At 36.6% G+C, this 13481-nt stretch overlaps 1 protein-coding gene across 1 annotated transcript in view; it reads left to right on the forward strand.

The window, feature by feature from the left end:
* Positions 1 to 13481, forward strand: part of PKHD1 (PKHD1, fibrocystin/polyductin) — a 413647-nt gene that overhangs the window by 153373 nt on the left and 246793 nt on the right. The window contains exons 38-40 of the mRNA XM_006926447.3: positions 9080 to 9290; positions 9705 to 9862; positions 12148 to 12339. Coding sequence (XP_006926509.2) covers positions 9080 to 9290; positions 9705 to 9862; positions 12148 to 12339 — 561 coding nt within the window. The remainder of the gene's footprint in view (positions 1 to 9079; positions 9291 to 9704; positions 9863 to 12147; positions 12340 to 13481) is intronic.

Genomic DNA, 13481 nt, shown 5'->3' on the forward strand with positions numbered 1-13481 from the left:
TGTTGTTTCTTCCTTTGATTTCACATTTAGAAAACACTTTCCCATACAAAAACTATATATAAATTTACATACTTGTTTCCTGGTATTTTTATTATTTCTCTCTTTTATCAAATTTCATATTAATGTCTTTAATCCAGGGTCAGTAAACTATGACCCCTGGGCCAAATCTGGCCCATTGCCCATTTCTGTAAACAAAATTTTATTGAAGCACAGCCCTGATCATTTGTTTAGATAGTATCTATGCTGTTGTCAATGGCTGCTTCCAGCTACCATGGAGAGATGAGTAGCTGCCACAGAGACCACCTGGCATGCAAACCCCAAACTATTTCCTATCCAGCTCTTTACAGAAAAACTTTGCCAACCTCTACTTTAATCCTTCTAGAATTTATTTTGATATAGTGTATAAGTCAGTTATCTACTTTTTTTCAAACGGCTAGTCAGTTTTCTCAACACTACTTATTCAACAATGTAATTGTGGTAAGCCGGAAAATGGCCCCCAAATATGTTCATATCTCAATTCCTAGAGCCCATGAAAGTTACCTTATTTGGCAAAAGGGACTTTGCATTTGTGATTAAATTAAAGATATTGAAATGGGGAGATTATCCTGGATTATCTAGGTAGACTCAATCTCACATCAGTCCTTATCAGAGAGATGCATGAGGAGTCAGTAAGAGGAGTTTTGAAGGAAGCAGATATAGGAGTGATGCATTTTGGAGATGGAGGAGGCCCACGAGCCACAGGCCAAGGAATACGTAGGCTGCTAAAAGATAAAAAAGGCAAGGAAATGGATTTTCCTCTGAGAGCCTTCAGAAGGATGCAGCTCTGCCAACATTGTGATTTTAGCCTAGTGAAACCAATTTTGGAATTCTAACCTTCAGAACGATAACATAATATGTTTGTGTTGTTTTAAGACACTAATTGTGTGATAATTTATTACAGTGGCAATAGGAAACTAATACAGAATTTCCTTGGGAATTTTAAATGTTATTGTTATCATACGCTGCATTCTTATTTGATACAGATACAGATTAATGTCTTTTATAAATAAAGAACTTTTTAAAACAAAAATCTTGCAAAGAGTGTGTGTAGACATATCAGCATAATTAATGCAAATTGCTAGTCAATATGAATGCATGTGGAGAGGGCTTAGGTTTATTCTGTGTTCACAGAGAGGAATTCTTTTTATTTTTATGAGTTTTCTCCTACCTTTTCCTCATTAGGAATCAATGAAGTGCAAATTAAAACAAAAGTGATTTTTTTCTTAACAATCAAATTGGCCAAGACTAAAAATAAAATAGCAGAAAGTCTGAGGAAATGGCACTAAAATATGTTGCTAGTGTGTGCAGAAGTATATGCAGTCATTCTGTTAGAAAATTTGGTAACTATATCAAAAGACTTAAAAGTAGGTATATGCCTTGATATAGCAATGACACTTTTAGGAATTTATTCTAAGGAGATGATCATGAGTATGCATACTAATTATGCTCAAATATTTTTACATCTGCATTCTTTATGAGAGCAAAATATTGAGGAAAAACTGAATATTAATAAGTAAGCGATTAGTATATAAAATATACATTTAAAATGGGATATTGCAATACTATCATGATGTTAAATAATATATAATATAGTCGAAAGATGTTCCTACTATATTAAGTAAAGAGGATTTCCAAAAATAGTATATATAGAATTGTAGCATTTTTGTTTATATATGAAATTTTTCAACATATGAACATAGGAAAAAGAACAGGAAAGACATTTTCATGTATTTTATTATTAAGATTGTGGATGCTTTTATTGTTGCCTTTTTACTTCTCTATATTTTTATTTTAAACATTATATGTTTATTGCTTTTCGAAAAAGAAATTATGTTATTAAACCTTAGCCCTTTCTCTCCTCACAAGTCACCTCCACTCTAAAACATAAATCACACCAATGATTATCAAAATGATCATCTGATCAGGAATATAACTAATTTTTACAAACTTTTTGGATGATGAATAGAAGTGAGTGTTAAAGGCATTCTGTAGAAGCCTTCAGCTCTGACCAAGTGGGTTTTGTACTCTAAGGAAAGCACTTCCCACTACAGTTCTCTAGGGCCTAAGAATGACATTTGTTGAATTGGCCTAAAATCCCCACAGGAGCTAGAAACTGTGTTCCAAATGTTTCATTTATCTTACAATGTACTATTTCCTGGGTATTTCGAGCTTTATCTTTTGATTCTTCTCAGTCATTTACCTTTAATCACAGTAGCAACAGTAAAGCTCAGATTGGGTAGAAACAAAAGTTAGCCTTACTTCTAGAAAAAGCCTTCAATCAAAGTGTGGCTCATTGCACCACCCAAATAACCTTGGTCAGCCTCTGTCTAAATCTTTATGCCAAAAGAATGGTAAACTCCTCAGCATTGGAAACAGACTTTGTGCCCAATTCCTTTGTAAAAATCTTTGCTGATCAACTGTGACTGCAACCAGCTGATCTGCACTTTTAGAGGATTGCCCTGGTGTGCCTTTTCCTTCCTGCAGGCGCATGTTCCCTGCTCAGTCAGTACCACCAGAGATTAACCAGTAATGATGCAGAAGGCTCACGGTACACACACAGAGTCAAGCTCATGCAGGATTCCCCCGCCAGGTTTTCATTTCATCCAAGGGAGCTTTCACAGCAAGTGGTTCTCAAGGGTAGAGGGAAATGGTATGTGAAAAATGCCCCCATTCTGTTCCATCTCTTTGGTCTGCCAGATAGTCTTATATTAATGCTAATGTCACAGTCTCTCTTCTGAAGTACAGTAAATTAGATCGCCTCCAATTCACAAATGGTTTGGGTTCAAAGAATTCCTTTGTAAGTCGGTTGTTTGGAACTTGAAATACATTTTTTTTCTCAAAGAAATGCTGATAAACCTTGTGGGTTAAGGACCTAAGTGAGCCCTCAAAAGTCTATTTCACCTAAGTCTCCTAGCTGTATAATGCTAATGGGAGTAAAGCAGCTGACCACTGAGTATTAGACTAATTGTATGGTGGAGCAGGTTCATTTCCAACATAAGATGGCAGGGACACGTTTCTTTTCATTTGATTTCTACTATCTCAGTTCATTTTTTATTGAGTACTAGTAACAGAAAAGTCCCCAGTACCTCTACACTGCAGGTGGCTTTTGTGGCCTGGAAGTAGGCTCTGGCACAGTGCGGGCTCTGGGAACAGAGAGACTCGGCTTAGATGCAAGGCGGGGTAATCAGCAGTAGGCAACCTATAATTCCTCTGGTTGCTTATCATCTCCTACTGTTGTTAGAGATAGTATATGACCACAGGATCTGGGCCAGGTGCTGGCAGAAGAAAAAGAGAAATGAAAAATAGTAGAAGGACAGGATTTTCTCTCCATCTCTTTCTCCTCAAAGCTTATATTCTGCTACTGTGCACCTTACCTTCTATTGGCAGAAGGATGGAATAAACAATTAGGAGCAGGGCTCAAGTGCAAGAAATGCTGAATGGAGTGCGCAGACTGTAACAATAACGAAAAGGAATAAGAAGGTGAGGAGGAGTGAGTCTCCAAACAGTTGGATGGTGGGATAAGATTTTCTTTCTACTGCATTCTTTTGTTTAAATATGGATAAGTGTGTATTTTCATCTTTTGGTTTTCTTCCTTCTGCTCCTCTGAGGTTTCTCCTCATCTATACAATCTTCAAATGACCATGTTCTCATGAGCTTGGTTTCCAGTACTGTTCATTTATAACTGTGTGCTTTTCCCCCAGTAATCCCACCCATTCCCATGGAGTAACCTCTCCTTATATATTTATATATCTAGCCTCAGACCTCTCATCTGAGCTCCACATTTATCTTTTCACTTGGATATTCTCTCTAATATCTAAAATGTAATCTGTTTTAAATTTTCATCTAAAGTTTACTATGTCTGAAGCTGAATGCTCCTGGATTATAAACTACATGAAAGCAGTGATTTTTTACTGTTTTGCTCACTACTGTATTGCCAATACCTAGAATAGCACATGGCACATGACACATAATTGGTGCTCAATAAATATTTATTGAATGGATTCATTAAATTCTTCCCCATCTATTTCTGTTTATGTATCAGCTTGCTTTAGCTATGGATCTGTGAGGCATCATTGGCATCTCCCTTACCTTAGATCTGCCAAAAGAAATCTAATCTTTTTACACATCTCTCTGGATCCACTGCTTAACTCTTTTTCAAACTTCCAAAACTTCTTGTCTGAACTACTGCATTAGCCTTCTACATAGACTTTTTACTTTCATTCACTTTCTTGCAATCTATTTTTCACACAACATCCAGGGTGACCTTTAAAACATAAATTTGATCATGTAACTATTTTAAATAAGATTAAGTCTGTTAAAACAGGCCAATAAAATCCTCCAGTTTTGTCACACCATGCTATCTCATTCATCTTGCTACAGACACTTTGATCTCTATTTATTTGCTAGAACACAATAAGCTCCCTCTTCCCCCCAAAGCTGGCTCTTTCCCATCTTAAGACTTGACTCAGATTCTCTCCAATCTGCAGTCAATACATTTTCTCACTAAGGATTCTTTCCCTTAGTTTTATATATGTACTCATGGGCTTGAAATATCGCTAGTCTCACAACAGTATAATTTCTTAGTTATCATCTCACATATTCCTTTGGTGGTTTCCAAATCACATTTGGGATAAACTCTTAGTTCTTTGGGAGAGCCTGCAAAGCCCTTTCCGAAGAGCTTCTGCTCATCTTTCTAGGTGCACCCTCACTGACTCTTGTCTGGTCACCATCCCTTCCACATACTTTCAGTCGGGCCATGCCACATACATAATAGTTATTCGAATGTCTCATATTGTCCTGCATCATTGTACACACCATTGCCTTTGCCTAGAGTGCTCTGCTGATTTTGTCACCTGGCCCACTATGGATTATCTGACAACACCCAACTCAGTTATCACCTCTTCTGAGCATCATTTCAGGAAACAACAACCCCTTCTGTGCAAATGAGGTGCTCCATGTCTGTGCACCAGCAGATCCTGAGTGTCTCTCTGTCTTTGCATGGTATATTTGTGACTTTTGTCTGTTTACTTCCTCTACTGGAGGACAGGGACTGTGTTTTCTTTATGTCTGTCTTCCCAGTGCTTGACAGATGTTTCTCTACACAAAAGAAAAAATAGCTTTCATTGTTTTGCTATGGAGGATGGTGAAACTGTATGCAGAAATAAGGGAGAAAAATTTGCATATATTTGAGAAAAATATTTCTAGTTTTTTATGAGTGCCTTTATATTTCTATTCTGATGTAAATATTATTTCAATGAAATATTATTCTTCCCTCCCTCCTAAGTGAATCGGCAGTTATTCATTTGGAGTAAAGATTGAGGTCCTACAAAATAAACATAGGGCAATTAGTTATTTTAAAGTGTGTTAACCCACAAAGATTATTTTCTTTCTCTCCATGCCTATTTGGTAAGATAGTTCTCTAGGATTGTGTAATTATGAATGAATGACTTTGAAATGCTTGAACAATAATTTGTAGGAAAAACAATTATGAGTAGAATTATGAGTTATTAGTGGGAGTAAATAAATAGTTTGTTGGTTAACAGCTTAATGTTGAAAGCCAAAGTGGTTAAATGTTGTATTAAATTACAAGTTAAGAGCATAACCCTTTTTAATTTAAGTGTATTTGTAAATTATTTAGCCTTTTAAAGTGTATTTTTATGTTTTTTGATTTGTGGTAAGGAAAGGAAGGCAGCCACTCAACTTGGGTTCTTAAGAGTTCGGTGAAGTAAAATGACTCATATTTGAAATATACACAAAGCTTTCTTCGTTGAAGTCGGTCACTCCACCTTGTGTGGCATTTAAATAACATTTGTGAAGTAAGGAATATAATTTTTTGAGTGCCAAAGATAATTTGGTATGGTTAATATACAGTTATTTCCAGATGCCAGGAATTCCATCATGTGTCCATGGTTATGGTTCTTTGGTTCTGGATTCATAAGACTCAGTTTCAGAAATTGGTGCTAACATCTCATGCTGTGTAATCATATCCTTGAAGCATCTTAACTTCTTAATATGTATAATCTGTTAAAAGAAAAACAACAACAACAACAAACAGTTCTTCAGAATAAAACTGCTTACCATAGGTTGGGTTTATTCTAAATTCTTAATGTTTGTGGGTTTTTGTGTGTGTGTGATATTATGTACAAATTTAGGTATACATCTGATGGGGGTTTGCAAGTGAATGTCCAGAGGCAATATGCAAAATAGTTAATTTAAATCTCCATGAGTTGAATGCTAATCATGAACCCAGGACTATGCTAGGAATTTTGACATATATAAAGGAAGCATAAGGCAGTGGTCCTGTATTCAAGATGCTAACTGTTGAGGTAGGAAGATAAGACATAGATTATATAACTCGAATTTCTCCAGGCCTCTCTGAGCCTGCTCAGTCGGTGGATATTTCAGTAATGAGACAAATTTTATTGCCTGCCTCTCCCAACTCTCACAGAATTTCAAGCCCTTTTCAACATTATTGCCTGCTTGTTGTAGCTGTTCTCGCAAAAAATTTCATGTGAGTTCACTGACTAATTTGTCTTCTGCAGTTGCCATGAGGTTATTTTCATGTACTTTTCCTCCTATTTTGGCTTTCTTGGTCACTGTCTTCCATTTAGGAAGGCTCTGGAGGCTGCCTCATCCCAGTCTTTGCTGCTGACACATGCCATGGTAGTAGTGAACACATGGGTACCAAGGGAGCAGGCTTTCATTGCTACCTAGGTGGTCAAACCCTGAGGTGTGGGAGTGTGCTATGTTCAATGGTGAAGTATGGTGGCCTCCTTTCTCTGCTACTCAGGGCCATCCTTGATCACTGGGACATCAAAACTTTGGGATGCTTATTTCTCCATGACTCAGTCATGATTTCCTCATTCAATACCTGTTTTTTTTTTTTTTTTTTGAATATATGTTAGACACTGGGATAGGCATTGGTGCTATCATGATGAACAAATATAGATATAACTCCTCCTGTCATGTTTAATAGGGGAGATAAATAGAGAACTACAGTAATAAAGGTCAAATTGCAGAGTGTTAAGTGCTAGAAAGGAGAGGAACATAGTGATGTGACAGATCATAATACAAAATTTGACCTAGTTAAAAGATCTCAGAGGCTTTTTTGAGGAACCAAGCTGTTTTCAGAGAATGTAGTTCGGGTGATGATTATAATTATTTTGGCAGTCTTGAATTTGAGATGATGGTAACTTATCTAAATGTCAATATCTACTGCATAGCTAGAAATATAAGGCTGGTACTTATGAAATATCCAGCTTGATGTTTTAGTCATACACATAGAGGTGATATTTTTGCAATGAGAGTGAATAAATTATAAGGTAATTTTACTGTTTTATGAAGGCTCCGTCAACATTTGAAAGGACATAAGTTTATGTTAATAATTAAAAAGAAGTTTCAAAGATTCTCTGTGATTTTTTTTTCATTCATTCTGACTTGACTATTATTTATAAGAATGATTAGCTGAGAAATATTTTTGTTGTCCCTACTCTACCACGAGTAGCTTGTTTGCTGGTAGATACATAGTAGGTGTTCGTTGCATATTGATTATTTCGAATAATTGATCACAGAGCTTAATAGAATTTTGCCTTTGTTAAACATTTTCTATGCTCAGTGGAGATTTTTCTGTGCAGACATTCAAGAATGAATCATAGAAATTTACATATATATGCATATACATATAAAGAAACTTTTTTTCATTTTATTGTTCCCAAAGGTTAAAATATACAAACAATGAATAAAATTAAAATTATTTACTTTTGGAATGATTTATGTCTTAATTTTTACCTGCCCTATAATTAGAAATTTTGAACTCTGTAAGTGTTTTTTAAGATAAAATTATTGCCCAAGTAAACTTCAGAAATTACATTATTAACCCCAGACCTTTCTAAGCCTAGAACAGCATTATTGGTACAAGAGCCTGCACTCACAGACAAATAAATAAAGAAGAACATTTAAAATTGAAAATGATTTATTGTCGGCCACCTCTGTAGTTAGAGATTCAAGCATTATTATTTTACTTTAATGCAACAAGGGAGGACAGTAAGTTGCTGTGGGCTAAAGGTAAATTATGATCTATTTCAAAGGAGGAAGGAAATGTACTGAGGAAAGAAGAAGGAGTTGGGAGTAAGCCCTGTGTTTTCTAAAGTATTGCCTCAGATAATGCCTTGAAAAATCTTTGCCTTGACCCTTGCTGGAAAAGGCCAGACTGAGAGACAAACTGCGAGACAGACTTCCCCCTTGAAACTCCGGTGGTGAAAAAGTAGTATACTGATATGCGAGGCTCTGGAACCAGTGCAAACCAAGATATCTTGAAACACAAGTTACCCTTCAACTTTGCATAGCAATCCTATGTTAGACAGACCCAGTTTTAGAGTTTGAAAGGATCATTTAACACACCACAATTCAGGACAACCAATCTGAGATAATTTTGATTTTGTACTCTACTAACACTATTTGTAAAGTGAATTGAAGTCTTCAGATTATGGACTTCTATATCAGAGATTCTAATAGCTATTTGTTTTTATTTGGAATAAGAAAGAAGTGGTAAAATTACATACTTAAAACACAAAATGATATAGGGAAGAAAGAGAAAAGACTAAAATATTGAGGGTCTATTATGTGGTCAAGGTGCAAACTACATTTTTTTTGTAGATAGTATTTAATTTAATCCTCCTAAAACACTATGGGAGAAGGCTTTGCTACTTCTGCTTTGTAACTGAGGAAACTGAAGCCCACTTTTGAGTATATTATCCAAAAGAACATGGTTAGAATATGACAATACTGTGATTCAATTATAAATTTAATCTGATGCCAATTCCTGTGTTTTTTGCACCATGCCACTCTCAATCCTGGATTACTTTAAATGCTACAATGTGACAGACACCCAACACCCAAAAAAGTAAAGGCACTGGTGGTTATCGAACCTAAAGTTTGCTTTCCCAGTTTCTTTTTTTCGCAGGATTCTTTGGCTGAATGATATCGCATTTGTATTAACTATTAAAATGTCTAAAGACAAATTTTCCTTCAACTGCTCTAGGTTCACTACCAGAAGTAATTGTCACACATCTTCGAGCAGCTGCCTATGCCCATGACACAGTGTTGGCTCTGGAAGATGCTGTGAACTGGCGCTCTGGGGATGAAGTTGTCATTATCAGTGGAATAGGTGTCAAAGATGCCAAACCTGTGGAAGAGATTGTTATTGTGGAAACAGTGCACAATGCAGACCTTCATCTGAGATCACCCTTGAGGTACTGAGAGATAGCTTGGCTCCATTTATATAAAAGAAGATGTCTTAACTGTGTTGTTGTCTGGACATTGGTTTGTCTTTCAATGATGTATTTTTAATTAAATAACGCTAGATGTTTTGACAAGAATTTTACAAAGCATAAAATGTTTGAAGATTTATACTTAAATAAGAAGTTTATATTTCTTAAATAAATAAGTTTCTCTTGTAAGACTCTAGAACTACCATCTAATAGTAGGTGGTCAATACAACAGTCAGTATAATTTCTAATTTTCACATACTTGTGCCCGTAGTTCACTCTTCTGTATCTGGGTTTCTATAGAAATAGATCCCTAAGTCGGGAATTAGGCAAATCTAGTGGCTTGCTATTCTGTAAGATTCGGAGTGATATCTACAAATGTGTTTTTTTTTTTTTCAGATATTCTTACAACTTCACAGAGAACTGGGTGGCTGGAGAGCACCATATTTTAAAGGCTACAGTGGCTCTGCTCAGCAGGAGTATTACTATACGAGGAAATCTCACTAATGAGAGGATAAAGTTCCTCACTTCATGCCAGGAGGCTAATGCTTCAGAAGGTAGAGAAGTATTTTATTGGGAAGTCCAACGAGTGAAAAAGAATGTTTTTACTGTCAAATGACATATGGCATTGTTGACTTCTTTCAAAACAGAATAAACTCTTAACCTTTGCATGTCCATAATATTAGGTAATTTTCAGAATGCTCTTGATAAGTTGTCATTTCACCTTCTGCCCTCAACAACCTTGTGAAAGAGACAGATAACAATATTGACTTGAGGAATTATTTCTTTGGGAAAAAATCATGTTAAATAATTAAATTTGTAGAATTGAATTAAATTTCCAGGTTAGAAGTTATAATGAAGTTTTAGCTCTGATTTTAGGCCCCTTCTAAAATTCTCAGGAAAACTGTTCAATGCCAGAGTCATAAACGCAGGCAACACATCCTTACTGATTAGTCTTGTGGGCCTGTTATCTCCCCCCTACTTCCATTTTGGAGTTTGTTTTCTGAGTGAACTACCACATACTTTAAGTAAGTGGTCGAAAAAGTCAATTTATCTTCTAGAAGAATAACAGGCACTGAATCACACTGATGTGCCTATTAAACATCTATTTCAGGGATGGTTAGTTTAGTAGGTTATGTTTTGGTTTCTCAGGCTGTAGATTATGAGGCTTTCACATGTTGTGAAGACATCATTTGTCAACTTTGGTCCAGGATGGTGTGGGTGTCAAGGATGACTCCCAGGCATGGGCTCTGGATGGATGATGAAGCTATTTATTGAGATGGGAAGAGGAACAGATTTTTGGGTAGGAGGGTGAAGATCATGAGTTTAATTTTGTACATGTCAAGACTGAGAGGCCAGGCCAGCATCAGAGTAGGGATATCTTGTAGTGTCTGGATCCTGGAAGAAATGTCAAGAGTATAGTTAATAACGTGAGTCATGTTTAGATTTAGACTCATATAGGTACAATGTCAAAATGTGGTTGGGAGAGAGGGTCCTTGACCCCACCCCCTTATCATCACAGTCATCTATCTCACAAAGGTGTCATTCTGAAAAATGTTCGGATATTGTGGGTTAGAATCTGGTGACTGCAGCTTTTATAATTCTACTGAATAGAGATCTGAATTTTGTTCAAACACTTTGGGGATTTCTCATACAGGCATTCTCAGATCATACTGTGTAAAACATTGCTTTCGATCATGCTAGCAGTGAAATCATGCATCTGGGTTTGGGCCATTATAAATCTGTTAGCTCCCAGTGAGGAAAAAAAAATCCTCGATTTCAGCACAACTCTTAAATGTTACTACAAAATTCTCAAAATAAAACAGAATTCATACCTTCACTAAAAATGTATGTTACTCACCTCTTCTTTGTGTGGAGTGGAAGTGTGGGAATGTGGTAGCTAAATACAATAACACAAGGCCTGGCCACTTGAAAATATTATAGATCACTGCCATAAATAACCAAAATTATGATAAAGCATAAACATATAAAACACCTCTTCATTCACCTCTTTTATATTTATTCTTTGGGTGTTAGCAAATGACTAGACTCTATAATTTACTGTGGATTATTTATTTTCGAATGGTACATCATTTTGTATTACTGGCACTTCTACTTTTGTCTATTAACATAGATAATAAAGAATCAATTCAGAGGGTGATTTCTCACTTAGTTCACACCACCACATGCCATGTGTCAACAGAAAAGTATCCTGGATCCTGAGGCGGTAACACTTTGCAGCAATAGTAGCTGGTGTACCGTATTCATAGACTTTGCTGTCCTCTCTAGGGGCACAGCTTAGAAGGAGGTGTTGGTGTGGGGGTGCTCAGTTACTTCTCTGGACCCCTTTGCCATTTCTGTGGTAGCATTATTGTTAAGTCTCCAAACTATAAAGCAGTAAAGTAAGGGGAAAGCCCATTAGAAAACTTAAAACTAAAAAGAGCTGCGATTACTTTCAGGACTCACATATCTTCTGTACAATTATCAACCACAAGAAGGTCATTTTATTGCACACTCCCTTCAGGGGATCTTTTGGATTGAAATAAGCATCTATTTATGTTGAGTTTGTAGGTTATAGTCAGCCTCTTTGTGACAATAATTAAGGTGATTGATTTGGGAGCTTTCTGAAAATAATAGAATGAAGGCAACATCACGTCCTAGTTATCAGATATTTTAATTAATAACCCCAAAAGCAGAATCAAAATAAAAGAGAAATAAAATTATTAAATGAAATAAACAATAAAGCTTTGTCTTTTGTACTGTCAGTGCCTTTCAAACCGAGAGACTTATCTAGAAGCGTGTCTACATGCTTCATGTCCCCTGACTTCTTTCTGTGTTTCAGGTAACTTACAATATTGTTTGTATTCCAAGAGTGAGAAGATGCTAGGATCTAGGGATCTGGGGGCCAGTGTCATTATACAGTCCTTCCCAGAGGAGCCTAGCCGAGTCCAGTTGAAGGGAATACAGTTCCGAGACTTGGGGCAAGCCTTCCGTAAGCATCTGAGCTCACTGACTGTGGTGGGCACTATGAGAGGTAAGGGGGTCCAGGCCTATGACTTCTCATTTTTCTTCCTCTCATGTTCAAGGCACTATATACTGGGATGTCATGATAGGTAATATGTGGGATGTGGAGAGTTGTAGAGATAGAGAATTATAATCTAGATATGTGGTTCTCAAACTTTAGTAAGCCTAAAAATCACTTGGGGAGCTTATTAAAATTCAGAGTTAGTTATGAACCCTGCCAAGCAAATTGTGGTCTAAGGTGGGCCTAGGGATCTGAATTTTTATGATTCTAGAGCAAGTGGTCCAAGAAACATTACTGTAGGTAAAACAGATGTGGAATAAACCACACAATCCATGTTGTGAATCCTACCTCTACCATTTACTAGCTTGTGACTACAGGCAAATTGATACTGAATAATATAAGTAATCAATGCTATGAGAGTCCAGCACAGCAGAGAGCAATTCTATGTGCAATTGCTCTAACTCACAGGAATGTTCTGCCTGGAAAAATGGGGGAGAATGGTCTGAAAACCAGGCTTTTCATGGGAACACAGAGCAGGCAGAATGGCAGATCTTAGCCAGAACTGAAGTGATAGAAAGAGAACAGGAACCATCAAATGCAGGTGGGTACAGCTTGGTAATAACAAGATTAGAATCAGAAAAGAATATGCCCACATGTATAGATAAAGGTTCTGAAACCATAGTTGGAGAGTCATAGGAGCATCCAGGGAAAAAACCCAATGCCAGACAGAAGCTGATGTGCAGAGTCAGAAGAGTCAGGTATGGATGCTAAGTAATTAGGATGGAAGCTCTATTTCTGGAGCTTGTCCTCTCCATCCTTCAGCTCCTCTAATACCCGCACATTCAAGCTTTTCCTTCTTTGGAAAGCGAGGTGCTGGGGGTGGTGGTGCCTGACAAAAAATATCAGGGCATATTTGGTGGTTCAGGTGGTCTTCAAGAATGGTAGAATTTCAACAGGTTATGACAGAGCAGTCTTTGAAGTCATTAAAGGCTAGCCAACTGCAGTATTTCTTTCTCATTTCAAATCACTTGCCCACCCAGAAAGTCTGTTTATTCTAATGTACCAGACCTGTTTCTCTTTTTTTATTTTCTTTTTCGTATTTTCTTTCTTTCTTTCTTTCTTTCTTTCTTTCTTTCTTTCTTTCTTTCTTT

The sequence above is a fragment of the Pteropus alecto genome, unplaced genomic scaffold (genome assembly GCF_000325575.1).
Source record: "Pteropus alecto unplaced genomic scaffold, ASM32557v1 scaffold7, whole genome shotgun sequence".
In the NCBI taxonomy this organism is placed as follows: domain Eukaryota; kingdom Metazoa; phylum Chordata; class Mammalia; order Chiroptera; family Pteropodidae; genus Pteropus; species Pteropus alecto.